This window comes from Pectinophora gossypiella, chromosome 5 (genome assembly GCF_024362695.1).
Source record: "Pectinophora gossypiella chromosome 5, ilPecGoss1.1, whole genome shotgun sequence".
Classification (NCBI taxonomy): Eukaryota; Metazoa; Arthropoda; class Insecta; order Lepidoptera; family Gelechiidae; genus Pectinophora; species Pectinophora gossypiella.
Window position 1 is genome coordinate 12,356,062 of NC_065408.1, and position 17,398 is coordinate 12,373,459.

Below are 17,398 nucleotides of genomic sequence, written 5' to 3' on the forward strand. Positions count from 1 at the left end.
CAGTGAAACAATAACTACAGTCAAACACATAACCCTCCTTTTTGCTTCACCGCAGTTTGGTAGTAAATAAATCATCATCATTAATTTAAGAACCACGCAAACCATTCTAGTCTATCAAAGGCCAATTCTTTGACTTCCTTATAAGCCACGACGTTCGCGTTCTCTTTAACCTGGTCTATGTGTAAGTTCTTCTTGGCCTTCCTCTTCATATCTAAAAAAAATATATCAAAATTTACCATGAACGTGTTTGTCCACAGAATGCCGTGGCGCAACACTAGCGGTGCGGGGTAAGGGTCGCAGGAGGCGCCATGAGCGCGCCGGAGCCTGGAGTGCTTCGAGCACTACAGGGGTACACCGATCAGAGCGACAAGTGGCCCGGGCCGAGAGCTGTCAAGATCTTCGTGGCCTCTGTCTTCAATGGTGAGCTTAGTACATTTTTTTATGTTACACAATCTCACCTGGCGGTAAGAGACGATGTGACTCAGGCTTGGCTTTGCTTCTCAATCGACGAGCGCTGGTTCCAACCACCGTACCGGACTTACACCACACATACACATAACATACTTAAGATCAGTTGGGGGAGACAGAGACTACGGAATTCCACTTGCTTCAATCCTGTCGCAAAATTCATGATTTTTTTTAGTTTTTTAAAATTATTTTCAATTCTATACTTTTGCGATGAAAAATTCCACTTGATATTAACTCAGAATAATCAGCTGTTTCATCCCCCTCAGTATTCGTTACGATGTCACTTACACCCCGCACAAGTACATACTGTACCCATACAAGTAGGTATGGGTGTTAGTGACACCGTAACGAATACTAAGGGGGATGATTCAGACCATGATTCTGAGTTAATATCAAGTGGAATTTTCAGTCGGAAAATTCATGAAAATTTTTGTTTTTCTTTTTATTATTTTCTGTTCCATACTTTTGCGACGGAACATTCCACTTCATATCATCTCAGAATCATGGTCTCAATCATCCCTCAAAGTTTTCGTTACGACGTCACTAACACCCTGTATATATGACAATTACGGCGTACATAACTTATACAATTAAGGGTACTTAAGTATTTAAAAATAAAGTAAAATTAAAATTACACATCAAACTTAAAAATTAGAAATTAGAAAGATATAAGTATAAGTAAAAAAAGTAAAATATAAGTAAGTAATTAATATCTGTTGAGCTTTAAATAATCTAAAATTTTTTTCTGGCTGTGGTATGCCTTGGCCTTCCTCTTCCATCTCTACCACTCATACCTGCATCATAAATCTTTATCGTAAGTCTACTTTCATTCATTTCGCCACCAATCACTTGCGACATGAGATATTAATTTATCTTTAGTACAGGTTTTGCTAAAATAGTTGGCCTATTACATTGATCTAATAGAAGTTGTGATACTTAGTTCGTCTTGACTACCACAATTAGAATATAGTCGTGACTGATTTCTCGATGAAAAGTAATATGATGACTAACAAATACTTAATAATATACTTACTTACCGAGAAGGAAGTTTCTGAATCCGTATACATTTGGAATTTCCTAGTTTAGTCGGTTCATCTGCAATGATTAGTCAATCTGTAGTAAACTTGGAGCGCCGTTCCTTAATGTAGTGCCTAAGTTTAGAAACAAGGTTTAAACTGATCAAAGTGACTTATAGACAGCTCTTCCAAGATCAATAGTTTCATTGTATGGAAGACTGGTTTAGCTTGGATGTAACTAATACTAAAACTAGTGTCTTTATGGTCAGATACTTACCTAACGTGCAGTTCTTCTTTTGATACCATGGATGTTTGAAAGAGGCTTCCGTGGTCCAATGGTTGAGAGTTACGCTGGCGAAGGTATCGATTTCGAATCTTGGCGAGGCACTTTTAACAAAAAAATCACTTTATGAGACTATCCCCGGTTTAGTCAGGACATTTCTGTCTGAGATCACTGTTTGTTCGGAAGTAAGATGATCCGTGCTTCGGAGGGCATGTTAAGCAGTCGATTTACTTGAGTAATTATGTAGTCGTTACATGAGCTATGGAGGTGCCTAAGGCGTTTGAATAGTAACTCTGAAACCGGGGTTGTTAAGATCGGTTGTTGATCTCACAATTAAAACTATAGAAGTTTCGATATCAATTTTTGCTGCAAATAACACAAAACCTATATAGCATCTATCAAATAGGGGCCCCATGGTCCCGGTGGGACAAATCACAAAAATCACTTTGTAATTCCTAGTTTGGTTAGGACATTACAGGCTGATCACCTGATTGACCAAAAGTAAGAAGATCCGTGCTTCAGAAGACACGTTAAGCCGTTGGTCCCGGATACTACTTGCTGATGTTAGTACGTAGTCGTTACATGAGTCATGTCAGGAGCCTATGGCGGCCCAATAATAACCCTAACACCAGGGTTGATGGCATTGGTAATCCACCTCACAACCCACACGATAGAAGAAGAAGATAGGGAATTGATTCAATATAATCTCAAAACTTTTCATCGTTATCATCTCCCTAGCTTTATCCTGTTTTTCACAGGGTCCGCTAACCTAACCTGTCTGTCTGTCTGTTTTAAATCTCAAATATGTTAATAAATAATCATAATAATAAAAATAACCACATCATACAAACATAAACAGCCTATATACGTCCCACTACTGGGTACAGACCTCCCCTCAATCAACCGGAGGGGGAACCACTTCAAAAAACTTAAAAAATATATCCGATTAATTATTCGAAGCTTTCATCTTCCCATAGCCGATGTAAATTATTATCACAGGTAACAAACGAATTAAGGAATATAAAGGGAAAACCAGTTATCGCATTCGTATTGACATTATATGCCATTGAAAAGAGTTTGAAATGCAAATAAAAGCACAATGGAAATTCCTGATTTTCAGCGAGGATTTTTATTTTTTTAGCGGGACTCCGGTTCATTCGGGATGTTTCGTTCGGAAGATTTCGGCGGGCGTGTTTCGAAAGGCTAATAGGTATTTGAAAAGCAAATTCTACCTGTCTATATTTCAAACATGATATTATTATATTTTATGATGAAATATGATCAAAAATACAATACAAAAACTCTTTATTGCACTTAAAATAAATATTAAAAATAAACAATTATAATCATGCTTTCTTGCCAATCATGGCTTTATTGCTAAGGTAGCAATCTCTTCCAGGCAACCTTGAGGTATAGGAAATGAATTTAATAAAGATTAACTGTCTATTGGTCCTCTAGCGAGGATCTCGGTGGCGCAGCGGTAAACGCGCTCGGTTTGCGATTGTTGAAGTTAATCAACTTTAATTAACGTTAATTAACTTTCGCAAAGGCCGGTCATAGGATGGATGACCACAAAAAAAAGTTTTCATCTCAAGCTCCTCCGTGCTTCGGAAGGCACGTTAAGCCGTTGGTCCCGGCTGCATTAGCAGTCGTTAATAACCACCAATCCGCACTGGGCCCGCGTGGTGGTTTAAGGCCCGTTCTCGCTATCCATCCATAAGGAAGGCCCGTGCCCCAGCAGTGGGGACGTTAATGGGCTGATGATGATGATGATGGTCCTCTAGGTATGACTACCTAGAGACGCTAATGCAGATTGTCAATTTATTATAAGATGGATACCTAATCACGAAGCACGAGCCGTGGTAGCTCAGTCAGACGAACGCTTGCCTCTCACTGTGAGGTCCTAGGTTCGAATCCCACCACGGGCGACCTAAACCCATGATTTTTTAATTTATTTTCGAATTCATCTTATATGATTATTATATGCTCAGCGGTGAAGGAAAACATCGCGAGGAAACTCACATTCAGCATACAGCAAGTGATGCTATAATAATTATTATGCGTTATATGTATATGTTCTATTTTTAAGAAAATACATGTTTAAATACCAATTATTCTCTTTATGTATTATATTTACAAGACTGGTCAGGTCAGGGGCCCTACCGGCTAAGACGAAGCCGATTCAGATTGGAGCAAATCGAACATCGATTTGATTCTGTCGTACCGCGTAAGCAGCCAAGATGGCGATCCCCGATTCGTGACGTCACATGAAGTTCGGCAAGCGGATTGAACGAATGATTTCAGTACTTTTGACACTAAATCGGTACCGGCTAAGAAATCGAAGTTCGGCGTCTGAAACAATTCCCATTGGAAGTGTCAGTTGAAGCCCGGGTCAGACAGGCAGTTGTTTCTGTAAAAAAGTCGGACCTGTCAAATCTTCAGGTTAGGTAAGCGGACCCTGTGTAAAACGGGATAACGCTAGGGAGATGATGATGTATTATAATTACAAGAGATATTCTTCGGCGGTAAACCATAATACTCCACCAAGCACCAACATTACGCGCTGATGAATAATGTCTCCGGGATGTTGTTAGGTTGGCTAACATGACCCCACAAAGTTTAACTTGAAACTGCAGTGTTAGAATATAAAAGCGGGCTGGGATATAAATGAGTAGTGACCTCGCAAGCCGAGAACATGGCACATATTTCACTACCTAAAGGAGTGTTCATATTATGGACGAAAGAGAGAGTGAGGGAAAATACGAACGACTTCTTCTTCTATCGTGTGGGTTGTGAGGTGTATTACTGACCCCATCAACCCTTGTGTCAAGGTTATTATTGAGCCGCCAAAGGCCCCTGACATGGCTCATGTAACGACTACCTAATTGCATCAGTAAGAAATAACCTGGACCAACAGCTTAATGTGCATTCCGAAGCACGAATCGTCTTACTTTCCGACAATCAGGTGATCAGCCTGTAATGTCCTAACCAAACTAGGAATCACAAAGAGATATTTTGTGATATGTCCCCACCGGGATTCGAACCCGGGACATCCGGATCGTGAGCCCAACGCTCAAACCACTGGACCACGGAGGTTGTTGTTCTATTACATGATACGTGATCATACGCAACAACTTTCATTTGACGACCTAGGTGGTCTAGTAATAAAAGCGTTAGTCTCTCGATCTAGAGTTCCGCGTTCGATTCCCGAAGGGGACTTTTCATTCCTAGTTTGATTACGACATTGCAGGTTAATTTCGATTATAATCCTAAAGTCTCTACGGTGATAGGTGCTTCACAGGATACGTCAAGCAGTTGGTCTCGACTACTATTTTACTTCAGTAGGTAAGTTTGTTAATAGTTACATGAGCCTTGTCAGGGGCCTTAGGCGGCTCAGTAGTAATCTTGACACCAACGGTCTATAATACCTGATACCTGAATATTGCAGATCAATACAATATTGAATCGTGTTGTGAGGAGGACGCTTAATAATTAAACCACTGGTTGCAGCGCTTATTGTTTCATGTTGGAATTAAAAAAAATCCAATACAAATTCACCTCGAAAGCTGGTTGAGCGTTAGGTACGTTTTTAATTCACAGAAATGCTAGTGCCTATGTTTGCAGAATTTTCAAACGAGCCATTGCACCAGCGCAATAAAGATTCCAACGAAAAATTTGATTGCAAAAAAACTTAAAACGAATGCGCCGTTTGCATACGATGAATGTACCTCTGAATTAACCTACGAATAAATAGTAGGAATAAACCCAGTGAGATAAAGTCGTGATCGTATGTTATGTGTGAAATAGCACCGATGTTTACTGGTAGCGTACTAACCTACATTCGGGATTTCATAGAATCAAGTTTTAAATCCACTATAATAGTATACTGACATTATATATTCAACCCCCGTGTAACAAACTCTGTGGTCTAGTGGTTAGAGCGTCAAGCACACGATCTGGAGGTCCGGGTTCGATTCCTGATGGGGATATTGTCGAAATGAATATTTGAAAGAATTAATCGACCCAAGTGGGCCGATAGCGATAAACGATGATTGAGGAAAATCGTCGACCACGCCGGCGAGGTTGGTATCGGGGTCCTGAAGTGTTTGGTGTCGCGAGCTGATTGGCTGCCTCTATGGCTAGAGTAATCGGTTCGTCGGGATCTGATCGAGCCAACTGTTAGTGAAAACTGCATTTAAGATAAATTAATAACTCATTGGTGCAAGTCTTTTTAAACGGTTTTATTTTTATTCTAGTTTGAGAAGCGAGCCGGTGTAATAGGACCTCATTGACTATAAAAAGAACTTATTTTTTATTAATGCAAATAACGATTCGTATTTATATGGTATTAACGTGAGCTTTATTTTCAGACTTCCGCGAGGAGAGGCGGCAGATCCTCGAGATGGTCGGGCCAGAGTTGCAGGCCACATACGACGATCGTTACATTGAGGTAATTCCACATATATAAGGATTTTACCTAAATAGTTCTTGATTGTACTGTGATGTGACATCCTGGCTGGCGCGTTATGTATGGGCTAAAATCCCTTTGCCTGCCCGAATGGGAAAATCAAAAAAAAGTTATTGAGTTAATTTTATGACAGAGTTTGTCTATGGCGTGTTGCTTTTTGGCGGGAACGGAAACGGGACGGTTGCTTTCTTCATTGAATAATCTAAATTATCAATACGAAGTGGTGTTTTGTGATTAGTGATCGCATTAAGTTATTCAGAAAACTTTCACGATAGTGTTATTATATTGGAATATTCAATAAACAAAGTGTACCTATCTATTTTCGCTTCGTGCCTACAAGCCGCTTCATAACTCGAAAGTTTATATAAGTAAGTACCCATATTATTTTCGAGATTAGAATACATTTTACCACGTTGAAGTAAAGGCATTTTCACGGCATTTGTGGTGAAACTTCCCTAGCATTTCGTTTAGTAAGATACAAGCCACACAAACATACCTAACTTAGTGCATAAACTTTAGAGATGTAACGTAAACACTGTGAATACAAGCTTAAACGTACAGACAGTAAGTTTCATATCCTTTTAGGTATTTTAAGAACATGTACTTACCATATACTGGGTTTTATTTTCCAGTTACGCCAACAGGCCTTTTACCAGACATTTTATGAAATTACGAAATGTTAATAAGAAACGTATACCTATGTTTGTCCAGTTTCTATATTTTTTATTTCTTTTATAACACTACTGACATACTTTAACTAAATAGACTCACATTCACTAAGATTTTTTTCTAACGAACTAAAAATTAACTGAAATATTAGATTAGATTCACAGCTTAAACTTTAAACTTTATCGGATCTATTTTATAATACATTGAATTTTTATTTTTGGATTTTTGGGTTTGCTCTTGGCCCCAGACTTGCCCGAAGGCATTGAAGAGGCCTAATGGCTCCATCTTAGCCGCCCAGAAGGTGCCTGTTCACTCTGGCCTTGAAAGCACCCGGGTTATATGCATTCGGAAATACAGAACTTAGATCGAGGACTTAGATATCTGTCACTTTTAAAGATAAACGCTTTATCATATAGTTCAATCAAGCAGGAAACGCTTAATCATATCGCTTATACAGGATAGTAAGTAGTTCGCTACAAAGTACTATTGAACATCAAGTCTTTTGTTACATACTGTACTGACAAACAGTGGCACATTTCAGCAAACTTCTCACTAGCTTCCATTTAACCGCAATGCGTCTCAACTCACACCAAACGAGTTGCGAAGCTCAGTTGCGAACCCGACTTGCGAACTGTGAGTGACGGTACACTACAAAGTTTGTGCAAGTTCCCCACAACTTTGCAAAGTGTCTATTTAATGAAAATTGATAGTGGAATTCGGCGTTCTATAGGAAACCTTCCCGTAATGATTGCGTTAATTCGCAATTTATCTGAACGTTTTGTTTTGTACATAATATACACGTATAAGTGATTTGAAATTCGACTTTGGATAGTTTGATGTAAGTACTTATAAAGTTACTGAAATAGTCGACTGCATAAAGTTACTTAATTATAATACTTAATCTTTTAAGGGGCAAGGTATAAATTTTTACAATAACATTCCCATTTACATTCAGAATTTGCCTTTCAACAGTTTTAAGACAGTAATTAAACAGAAACTTTGTAAAAGGGATATTATAAGGTTACTGATTATCTAGGAGATATTAATGCATAGGATTAGTTGTCTGGGAACTTAGGATATTAGGCATATTTGTCTGGGATATTAGGCAACCAAATTACTAAATTGTATAACAGTATTTTGATTTTTTTTTAAAGAGATCGTCTAGGGCCTTGTGCCGAGGTTTTTCTTGCAGCTTCTTTTCCCCGGCTATACAGGTTGTGAAAAGCTGGAGTAGTTTTAGGCGGATGAAACCTTCGTTATGTAAAAGAGAGAATTCTCTTATGTTCAAATTCAAAAATATCTCTACTTAGTAATGAATCGTCAATTTTTACATAACGAACGATTTATACTGCCGAGCAAAGGAATAGAGGACGCCGAGGTTCGCGACTAACAGGGCTTCCTTTGGCTTCTTATCTTTAATTTTCACACCGAGTGGCTGCCCTTAGCAGTATTTAATGCCATCCAGCCATTTGATTTCCTTTAATGCCATATGCGGCATTAAATTAAATGGCTGGAAGTAGACACCGTAGTAAATTAGACCCATCATCGTTGCCATTGTTAAATGATTCATTCTACATTGAAATATTTATTTTTCTAATAATTATAACTTTAAGTAACCATCAGGCATGCCCGAAGCGGTAAGTTAGACACATAAATATAAACTTAAATGAATATAATATGCCTAGGGCATCATGATAGCACGACCGTGGTTATAAACTGCAAACAAAATGCAAAATACAGTTGTATAAACGCTACAGTGAACTGCTTAAGTTGTGTGAGTATTTATATATCTGGCTGTTTGTTTGCGTATCCATTATCTCCAAGCTAACTACGAGGTGACGGGTGTCATCGTCCAACATCGGCATGATAGGTAGGTACTTACAATGATTTCCAAAATACAATAGCAGAGCCATTGACGTGGGCAAAACAAACGGTTGGACGTCACGTCTATCCACAATATGACGTTCGTTCGTACTTACGTATTCGTACAGTCAGTTGCAGAAACATGTTCGTAATTAAAACGTTTTTACGGGAAAACATGTAAGTAAGTAAAACAAAAGGGATTTGATTCTATTGGGTCCTTTCCTGTGAAATGAAATGAAATGAAATGAAAAGAAATGGAATGGAATGGAATGGAAGGGACCGGAATGGAATGGAATGGAATGGAATGGAATGGAATGGAATGGAATGGAATGGAATGGAATGGAATGGAATGAAATGAAATTTATTGTTTTTTAATTTATTATAATTGATAATGACACGTTTTACATCAAGAACTGGTTGATCATAAGCGATTTTTAACGTGACGTATCATTAGATTTGCCGTTTGGTTTGCTCTATTGGGATGGTTTTCGCTTCGCGGGTTGGAAGATCAGACAGGCAGTCGCTTTTGTAAAAACCGGACCTGTCAAATCTTCAGGTTAGTAAAGCGGACCCTGTGATAAACGGGATAATGATAGGGAGATGATGATGATCATTAGATTTGCCGTAAATGGAAGTAGCTAGCCGGACTAGTGGGGAGCGCTAAGGGCCCTCACTCGGTAAGAAAATTTAAGACTTAACTAATTTAAGACTTGCATTTTATAACTTTACAATATGTGTACTGTTGGTATACCTATCTAAATAAATAAGACAATAGGCGTAGAAGAGTTAGGGCGCAAACCTCGGCTTTGTCTCTTATTTACCCGGCTGCGGCGAAGCAAAAAGGAAGGTTATTTGCATCGGTATAACGTTCGTAGCCAACTATACGAAGTTCTGACTGCATCAACTGAATTGCTCCAATATGAAATTCAAATTCGTAATACGGGGTCGCTTTTCAGTTTACAAAACCTCAAGCGGATTACTCCGAACGCCAGTTTTGCGAATTCAAATTGAATTTGTGGAACAAGCATAATAGGATGGAATGTGTGTAGTGCTCTTCAATCATAATGTTGGTTTTCGCTGTAAGAGCGGGTGAGGATTTAATATAACAAGTTCATTTCTTACATAGTTTGAGATGCATATCATAACAAAAGTCGTATTCAAACCACTGCCAGGCACATGTCTCTCCTCAATCAAGCAAAGGGGGGTGCATGCTACATTGAAGCTAAAACGTCACTGTAAGTACTTACCTATCATGCCGATGTTGGACGATGACACCCGTCATCTCGTAGTTAGCTTGGTACGCGAACAAACAGCCAGATACGGAAATACCCACACAATTTAAGTAGTTCACTCTAGCGTTTATACAAATACAAATATACTTTATTGCACACAACATACAAAACAAATTTACACAAATGATGACTACAACAACTGTATTTTGCATTTTGTTTGCAGTTTATAACCACGGTCGTGCTATCATGGTGCCCTAGTCATATTATATTCATACTTTATCATCATAATATGTTCCACAGCCCAATGTAGTATTAACATTTCTTTGTTAAGGCTTTCATGTTTGCAGGATTTGTGCCTGGGTTATAAAAATAGGCTCGCACCCTATTGCATGGGACTTTTTTACCTACTTTATACGTATACTTCATTATACACCTATGACTACCCTTTCGGGGATACAGACCTGATGCTGTGTTGTTTTTGACTTTCGTGGAAGCTCAAGTTATAACTTATACGTATTAGTATTCTCGTAATACTAAGACCAGTTTATTAATAGCTGTTACGGTCGGTCATAACAAAGTTATTTAGCTCGGTATAGAGCGAGTTAGCTTGCTGGATGCTATCAATAACTGAATTATGTCACATTAGAACTCCTAGTAGGTTGGTTATAGCTAGAATGTTTACTAATATATTGGCTTTAAAAAAAAATAGTATCGTATAGCAGTCAATGTAGACACGAGCGCCTCATTAAAAGCGTAAATAAATACATATTTACGATTTCCATAAGGTTGTTAGTATCGGTGCATCTAGTAGATGGACTGATCAAGTGAAAGACTCGTCGTCATCCAAGTTCTACACAGTAGTAAGGGAAGCGCTGGACAGCAACCGGTGGAGGCAGATCATCCGCTCCAGGTGCAACCTTGATGCTGACCACGATCATCAGGTATGAGGGACCGACCCAAGAGAGAGAATACTATCGGTTCCATTTGGTTTCTACCTGATAAGAAAAGTAATGGGTCGGTCTGTGGTTTAGCCAAGGATTTACCAGTTGTTGAACAATTTGTCCTGTCTCCATATGAATTGTCTGGAAGAGCTGTGTTGCTGTTGAATTTCAAATGTACTTGAAGTCTTGAATTGAAATGTATAAACAAACATCTCGTTTGATCGCATTAAAGTACACAACGTGGAACTTTGATGCTCCAAACTCGGCTTTACACTATTGGTAAACAATCAACACACTTCACTATTGGTAACAGCAACATTCCAATAACATCAGCGTTATGCAATTTAATGCGATCTACGTACGATGTTTGCTCTAGTAGGAGTACTAAAGGGCAACACTTTTTAATTGCTATTTATTTTATTTTTTTGTGATATTTCCCCACCGGGATTCGAACCTGGGACCTCCGGATCGTGAGCCTAACGCTCAACCACTGAACCATGCAGGCAGGTTAATTCACACATACTTATATTTTTTACCTGCGAATACCGTCGTGTGTAATAAAGATGAATTCAGAATACGAACAGCAATTTCACGTGAGTTTTACCTTCGAACCCGCTGCTGGGGAAACTTCCTAAATAGGTACCTAGTTGCTATTGAAGAGAGTTTTCAAAATAAAACACGATCTCGAAAGTTTGACATCAGACTTTTATGGTGCAATGGAATCCAGCCAGTTACAATATAAGCTACTAACTAATCCTTTTCTTAAGGTACAGTATGAGTGTTATATATTTACTTCGATAGATTATAATCTGACGAATAATAATGCGTTAAATTGTAAGCAATATGTAACAGTTCACAATCTCGCGAGATAGATTATAATCTAACGTTATTTACAATTTTACGGTGACATATATATACATACAGTAAGCTTAAAGATAGGGCGATAGGAAAAGGAAGACACGTCTTTTCCTTCAGAGAGGAAATTAAAAACGTCTAGAAGGTTTACTGAAAATAGAATGTCATTGTATGTTGTCACAATGACAGCAAGTTCATGGACCCTTAGCCAAGTTGCAAACGATTTAAAACCGACATTGGTGCCGATTCTGGAAACCACCAACTTAATTTGACAGGACTAAAACTAGCTGCATCTCTTTCTTGCACTTATTGTAAGTGAAAGACGGCACTTAATCGAATAAAAAGTAGAGGTGTTGCAAAAGGAAATTATCTTAGAACACCAATGTCACCAATAGAGTGTAATTCTAATGACTGTGTTAGCGAAACCCGTCGACAATAAACACTAGCAGCTTAAAATATAGGAGGAAGCATTGTTGAGTCCATACTGTCTAGCTAAAATTTGTAATAAATTGCTTCAAAATGTGGAGCAAGGTGGAATGTATCCGTCTGAAGTTAGAAAAAAGTTACGAAAATGAAAAGCCATCAGTTGGAAAACGGCAGTTTTGATTGAAAATAAGTTTGTAAAGTTTCCTTCTTTTCAATCTTTAGGGAATAAATATAACACTATGATTTTGCTGTTAATTGCTGTGCTAAAGGTTATAGTGTAAAAGCATAACCAACATAATAATGTGTGTTTACTCAAATAGTATGGGGTACTGTCAAAATTTAGGAACATTCAACAGTAGCGACACCTGATGGGAGAAATAGGCAGTTTTTATCCTCAATGCGGGGCTCTCCTACATATATTATTGTTGAATAAATATCATACATACATACATAAACAGCCTATATACGTCCCACTACTGGGCACAGGCCTCCCCTCAATCAACCGGAGGGGGTATGGAGCATATTCCACCACGCTGCTCTAATGCGGGTTGGTGGAGGTGTTTTTACCGCTAATAGCCGGGACCAACGGCTAAATAAATAAATATCATAATATCTGTTAAATTAGAGTGGTAGGTATCACACATTGCACTGCAGCGATAGGGTTGTATGTTTTTACCGCAATGCAAATACATTTCCGTTTATTGTGGGAGAGACATGATAGTGGATGTTAAATAACGTGGAATGAAGAGACATAGCTTTTATTTCACTTAATATCGGTTGTTGAAAGTAAATCTTTTGATACTTTTTTTTTGTTACTGACATGGTATTTATCAATGTTCTAGGAATTATGGCACCAGCCAGTCTTAAAAAAGAAAGTAGAATAAACCGTATATAAAACAAATTAAAATACAATAATAGTGAATAGCATATCTTCTCAAATGGAATTCTATAGTCTCTGCTTACCCCGGTGGGAAATAGGCGTGAGTTTATGTATGTATGTATGTATATCTTCTCTCGATTTCTTTTAGTTGATAAATGCAGTAAATATTGTCATACTTTTAAGAGTTGGAGACGGCCACCGTAGTCCAGACGTGCATTGGGCTTCGATCCGGAGATCCCGCGTTCGAATCTCGGTGGGAAAATTACACAAAAATCTCTTTGCGGGCCCTCGTTGAGTTTTGATTAAAGACAGGTATTAAAAAGGCGTTGGTTTAGACCCGTGTTGGTTTTGAACCTACGACATCACTCTCTTGAACGAAACGGTAGCGTTTCATAGAAATATTAAAATAAAATTCTTAACTTTTATGAGCCTAAAAACGAAGTGATGACATAACTGAAAGTTGCCAACAAAATAATTAAATGTTTCTAATAAAAGTGAATTTGTTGCGCTCTTTTAAACATTTCCATTTAGTGTAAAGTCCATTTCTGGGTCCGTGCGTTTTACTGTGATAAAGTCCACTTTTTGACTTTTACATTATATTAAATTTTACCGGGAAACGGGAAAGTATCTGCTGCAAACGATTATTAAATATTCTACGAAATAGATATTATTCACATCTGTACGCGACAAAATGTTTCACATACTTAAATAATTATTTACCTAACATGTTGCTCTTAGTTACTCACGTTATATTATATTTATATATTTATTTTTATGTTATTCCAAATTCTATAATAATCATATTATTATATCCCTGTACCTATAGCATTAATCATTAACGTAAGTATATTATTTTACTATAGTCAGTGGCATTACACGAGGCAGAATATTATACCGTTCAAAATTTTATAGCAATGTAGCAAAAAAAGTGTAATTTTATTGAACAGTCAACAATAGAATACCATAGAGCAGGACCTCCGCGGACCGGTAGAATACCTATCATTTGAAAATAGAACACAACGAACGCACGAAACAGGAAATGGAACGTGTTTGAACTTTGCTTTTTTGTAGGATTGCTTGGGTGGTAGATAATGAAAAAGAAAATGTTGTCTGGAACGATTACATATTTTATAACCGTTTTAGATAACATTTTCTTCTATATCTACATATATTGAGTGAATAAATAAACAGTTGTGCCTAAAATGAAGAATGATCTGTGCGGACGAAGCGTAGGAGCGTATCGAACTTGCGAATACCGTTAAAATACTAATTGGTATCTTATTGTCGTAAGCAGTGTTGGTCTCATAATTACTTCATAATCATAAATCATATACAGCCTATAAACGTCCCACAGCTGGGCACATGCCTCCCCTCAATCATTCGGAGAGCATACGTGGAGTATGCTGCTCTACGCTAACTTAAGGAAGTTCTTAATTGAGAAAAGGTTTTAGACACTGCAAGAGTTTTTCACATATAATTAATGATTAAACGAACTTACCTTAAGTGAAGTTCTATCATAATTATATGAAGGCTTCGTACGAAGAGATTAGGGAGAGATAAACACTTGTAGTACCGCGGTAGCGATCGTCATTCTCACACTATTTTGAGGGTATTTTCATTGTTTACAACCTACACATATATTTTTTTTTTTTTTTGTGAGGTAGTTTGTAAAGCTAACGGGTCCACTATCTTGCGCTCGTCATTTAGTTTAGAGTCCTGTAATATTTCGCGATGACAGGGTGGGGATGAGATTTAAGTACTTAGTTCGTTTTATCTGACCATAAAACAAAAAAGGGCGGGCCCTAATCTCTTCGTACGAAGCCTTCATATAATTATGATAGAACTTCACTTAAGGTAAGTTCGTTTAATCATTAATTATATTCGGCTTCGTACTCGAGATTAGGGAGAGATAAACACTTGTAGATCTTTAGAGAACTATCGTGAAATATTAGAAAAAAAAGGAGTGTAAAAGAAACTTGTACAGTTTGAATCAAGACTGTTTTATTTAAGTAACACGAATGTTATAAAATTAATCATTACAAATGATTGCTTTAGCAAACGAGTCATCCTGATTCGTCAGATTTGTATTTAAAGGACGGTTATAAAATCGAAAAAAGGTATTAGAAGTACCGCTCCAGCCAGCCGTGCGGCGGATGGTATCGAGGCTGACACCAAGCCGGTGCGCGCGCGACGCGGCGGCGTACCGCGTGCTGTGCGCGCTGAAAGCCGCCGCCACGCCGCTGGCCGCCAGCATATCGCGGATCCACCGGCTGAGCGTCTGGCTAGAGACGTCCTTGTGTGGCCGCTTGACGCTAATAAACAAGCGATTCACAGCACTTCGCAGTGGCGCTGTTTTATTTAAAAAACAAAGCAACGTTTTTCCCGGGCATATTTCGGGTTTTTCTGCAAAAAAGGGAAGAATCAACAAAGGTTGCTGAAAGCCAATCCTTGAGGTCTTTATTAGTTCAGTAATCTTTATAGTTACGCCAGTATCTGTAACTAGAATGTTATTTATATTGATTTTTGATAAGGTTTGGACCCTGTGAGCGGTGACCAATGCGAGAAGGATGGCTAACTTTTTTGACAATTGTTCCAAGGATAGGTCTTCGCAAGAAGGAAGCGACTCTAAATAGTTCAACACGATCGATGTGTCCCATGTTGTATCGTATTTCGGCATGGGAGGACATAAACGAAATATGCCTTTAAAGAAACGTGTCACAGTTTGATCTTCGCCTACATGATCACCTACAAATCCTACAATCAATGATATTGCTGAGCGACAAGTATTCAGCGTACCGTACTGAGCTCCTTCATTAAATAATTTTGACAAAAAAATTACAATTTCGGATATAGGTGCAGCGTATAAATCAATACTGTTTTCTTTACAATAATAATACCACTTCCTCAAGTAAACATCATATTGTCTGAAGGAGGCGTCAGACAGAGACGCAAGCATTATGTCGAGCGCAGCGAGTGGTGTATTTCTGTTTATCCATGCCGACCGGATAAGACTGCGGCCGCCAGGGTAACTGTGGTGTGCATGTTGCGATGATTGCTGCAATGAGGAGATAAAATTGCGTTTTCCTCAGGTCGAAAATATAAAATCTCAGAGATCACTAGCTTTCTAAAAATGGGGTACCATGGCTGGGAAGGCCACATGGGTACTACGAGAATACCTTTAGCTTCATCCGATATGATTTTTCTTAATACTTTAAGTACGACTGCAAATGGGGGAAACGCATAAAAAAATAATTTTGTCCACTCAATTGTAAATGCATTAATTGCGTGAGCATCCGGATCTCGGTGCCAGGATACATAGACATCGCACTTTTTGTTTACTCTCGTAGCAAACAAATCGATTTGTGGGGCACCGAATGAATTTATAACTTTTTGGAACGTGTTAGGCGACAATTCCCACTCAATATCGGGGTGGATGCGCCGAGACTCGGTATCAGCTTCAGTGTTATCCACAGATCGAATATATGATGCGTAAATATATATGTCTCGACATTCACACCACTGCCAAAGTTTTTTAGTTACCTCCGTTAAATGGGGGTATTGTATACCGCCCATGCGGTTGATGTAAGAGATAGCGGTCGTGTTGTCTATTCGTAATAGAATTTGACAGTTGGTCAAGTTCTGTGCAAATATCTTTAAGCCGAAAAAGGCTGCAAGAATTTCCAAATAATTGATGTGCATGGCACGCTCCTGCTCGCTCCACATACCGCTAGCCCTCTCGTCACCGCAGGCGGCTCCCCATCCCGTAGTTGAGGCATCCGAGAAGATCTCCACGTCGTAACTATCTTGTTTGATCCTGTTTACTGAACTTGAAATTGACCGATGCCACCATGTAAGGTCAGGTAATATAGAATCAGAAATGTCCATATAACTATCATAGTTGTCGTCTTGCAATAGTTTTAAATATTTGATGCGCTCGAAAAGTTTCGTATATAACCAGCCATATTCAATGGCTGGGCATGCTGAGACAAGCAAGCCAACAAAACGGGCAAATTCTCTAATTTTAACGCGTTTTATGGAAAAATATCTACTCTGAACCGGCGTGCGTGTATGAAGCGATTGATGAATGTGGAGGAAGCAAGAGAAGTGTGTCAGGATCGAAGCAAATGGAATTCTATAGTCTCTGCTTACCCCGGTGGGAAATAGGCGTGAGTTTATGTATGTATGTATGTATGGAAAAATATTTTTCTATTTCAGCTTTTATACGACATATTTTGTCGGATGGCAAACTGACGTGGAGCTCTTCTGAATTGATGTTGTAACCGAGAAATAAACAAGT

The 17,398-nt window shown here is 38.5% G+C and overlaps 1 protein-coding gene across 1 annotated transcript in view; it reads left to right on the forward strand.

Annotated features, from left to right (window-relative positions):
• The window catches only part of LOC126367006 (protein qui-1), a 175,984-nt gene that overhangs the window by 70,839 nt on the left and 87,747 nt on the right, over window positions 1-17,398 (forward strand). The window contains exons 2-3 of the mRNA XM_050010355.1: window positions 258-420; window positions 6,138-6,217. Coding sequence (XP_049866312.1) covers window positions 309-420; window positions 6,138-6,217 — 192 coding nt within the window. The 5' untranslated portion in view covers window positions 258-308. The remainder of the gene's footprint in view (window positions 1-257; window positions 421-6,137; window positions 6,218-17,398) is intronic.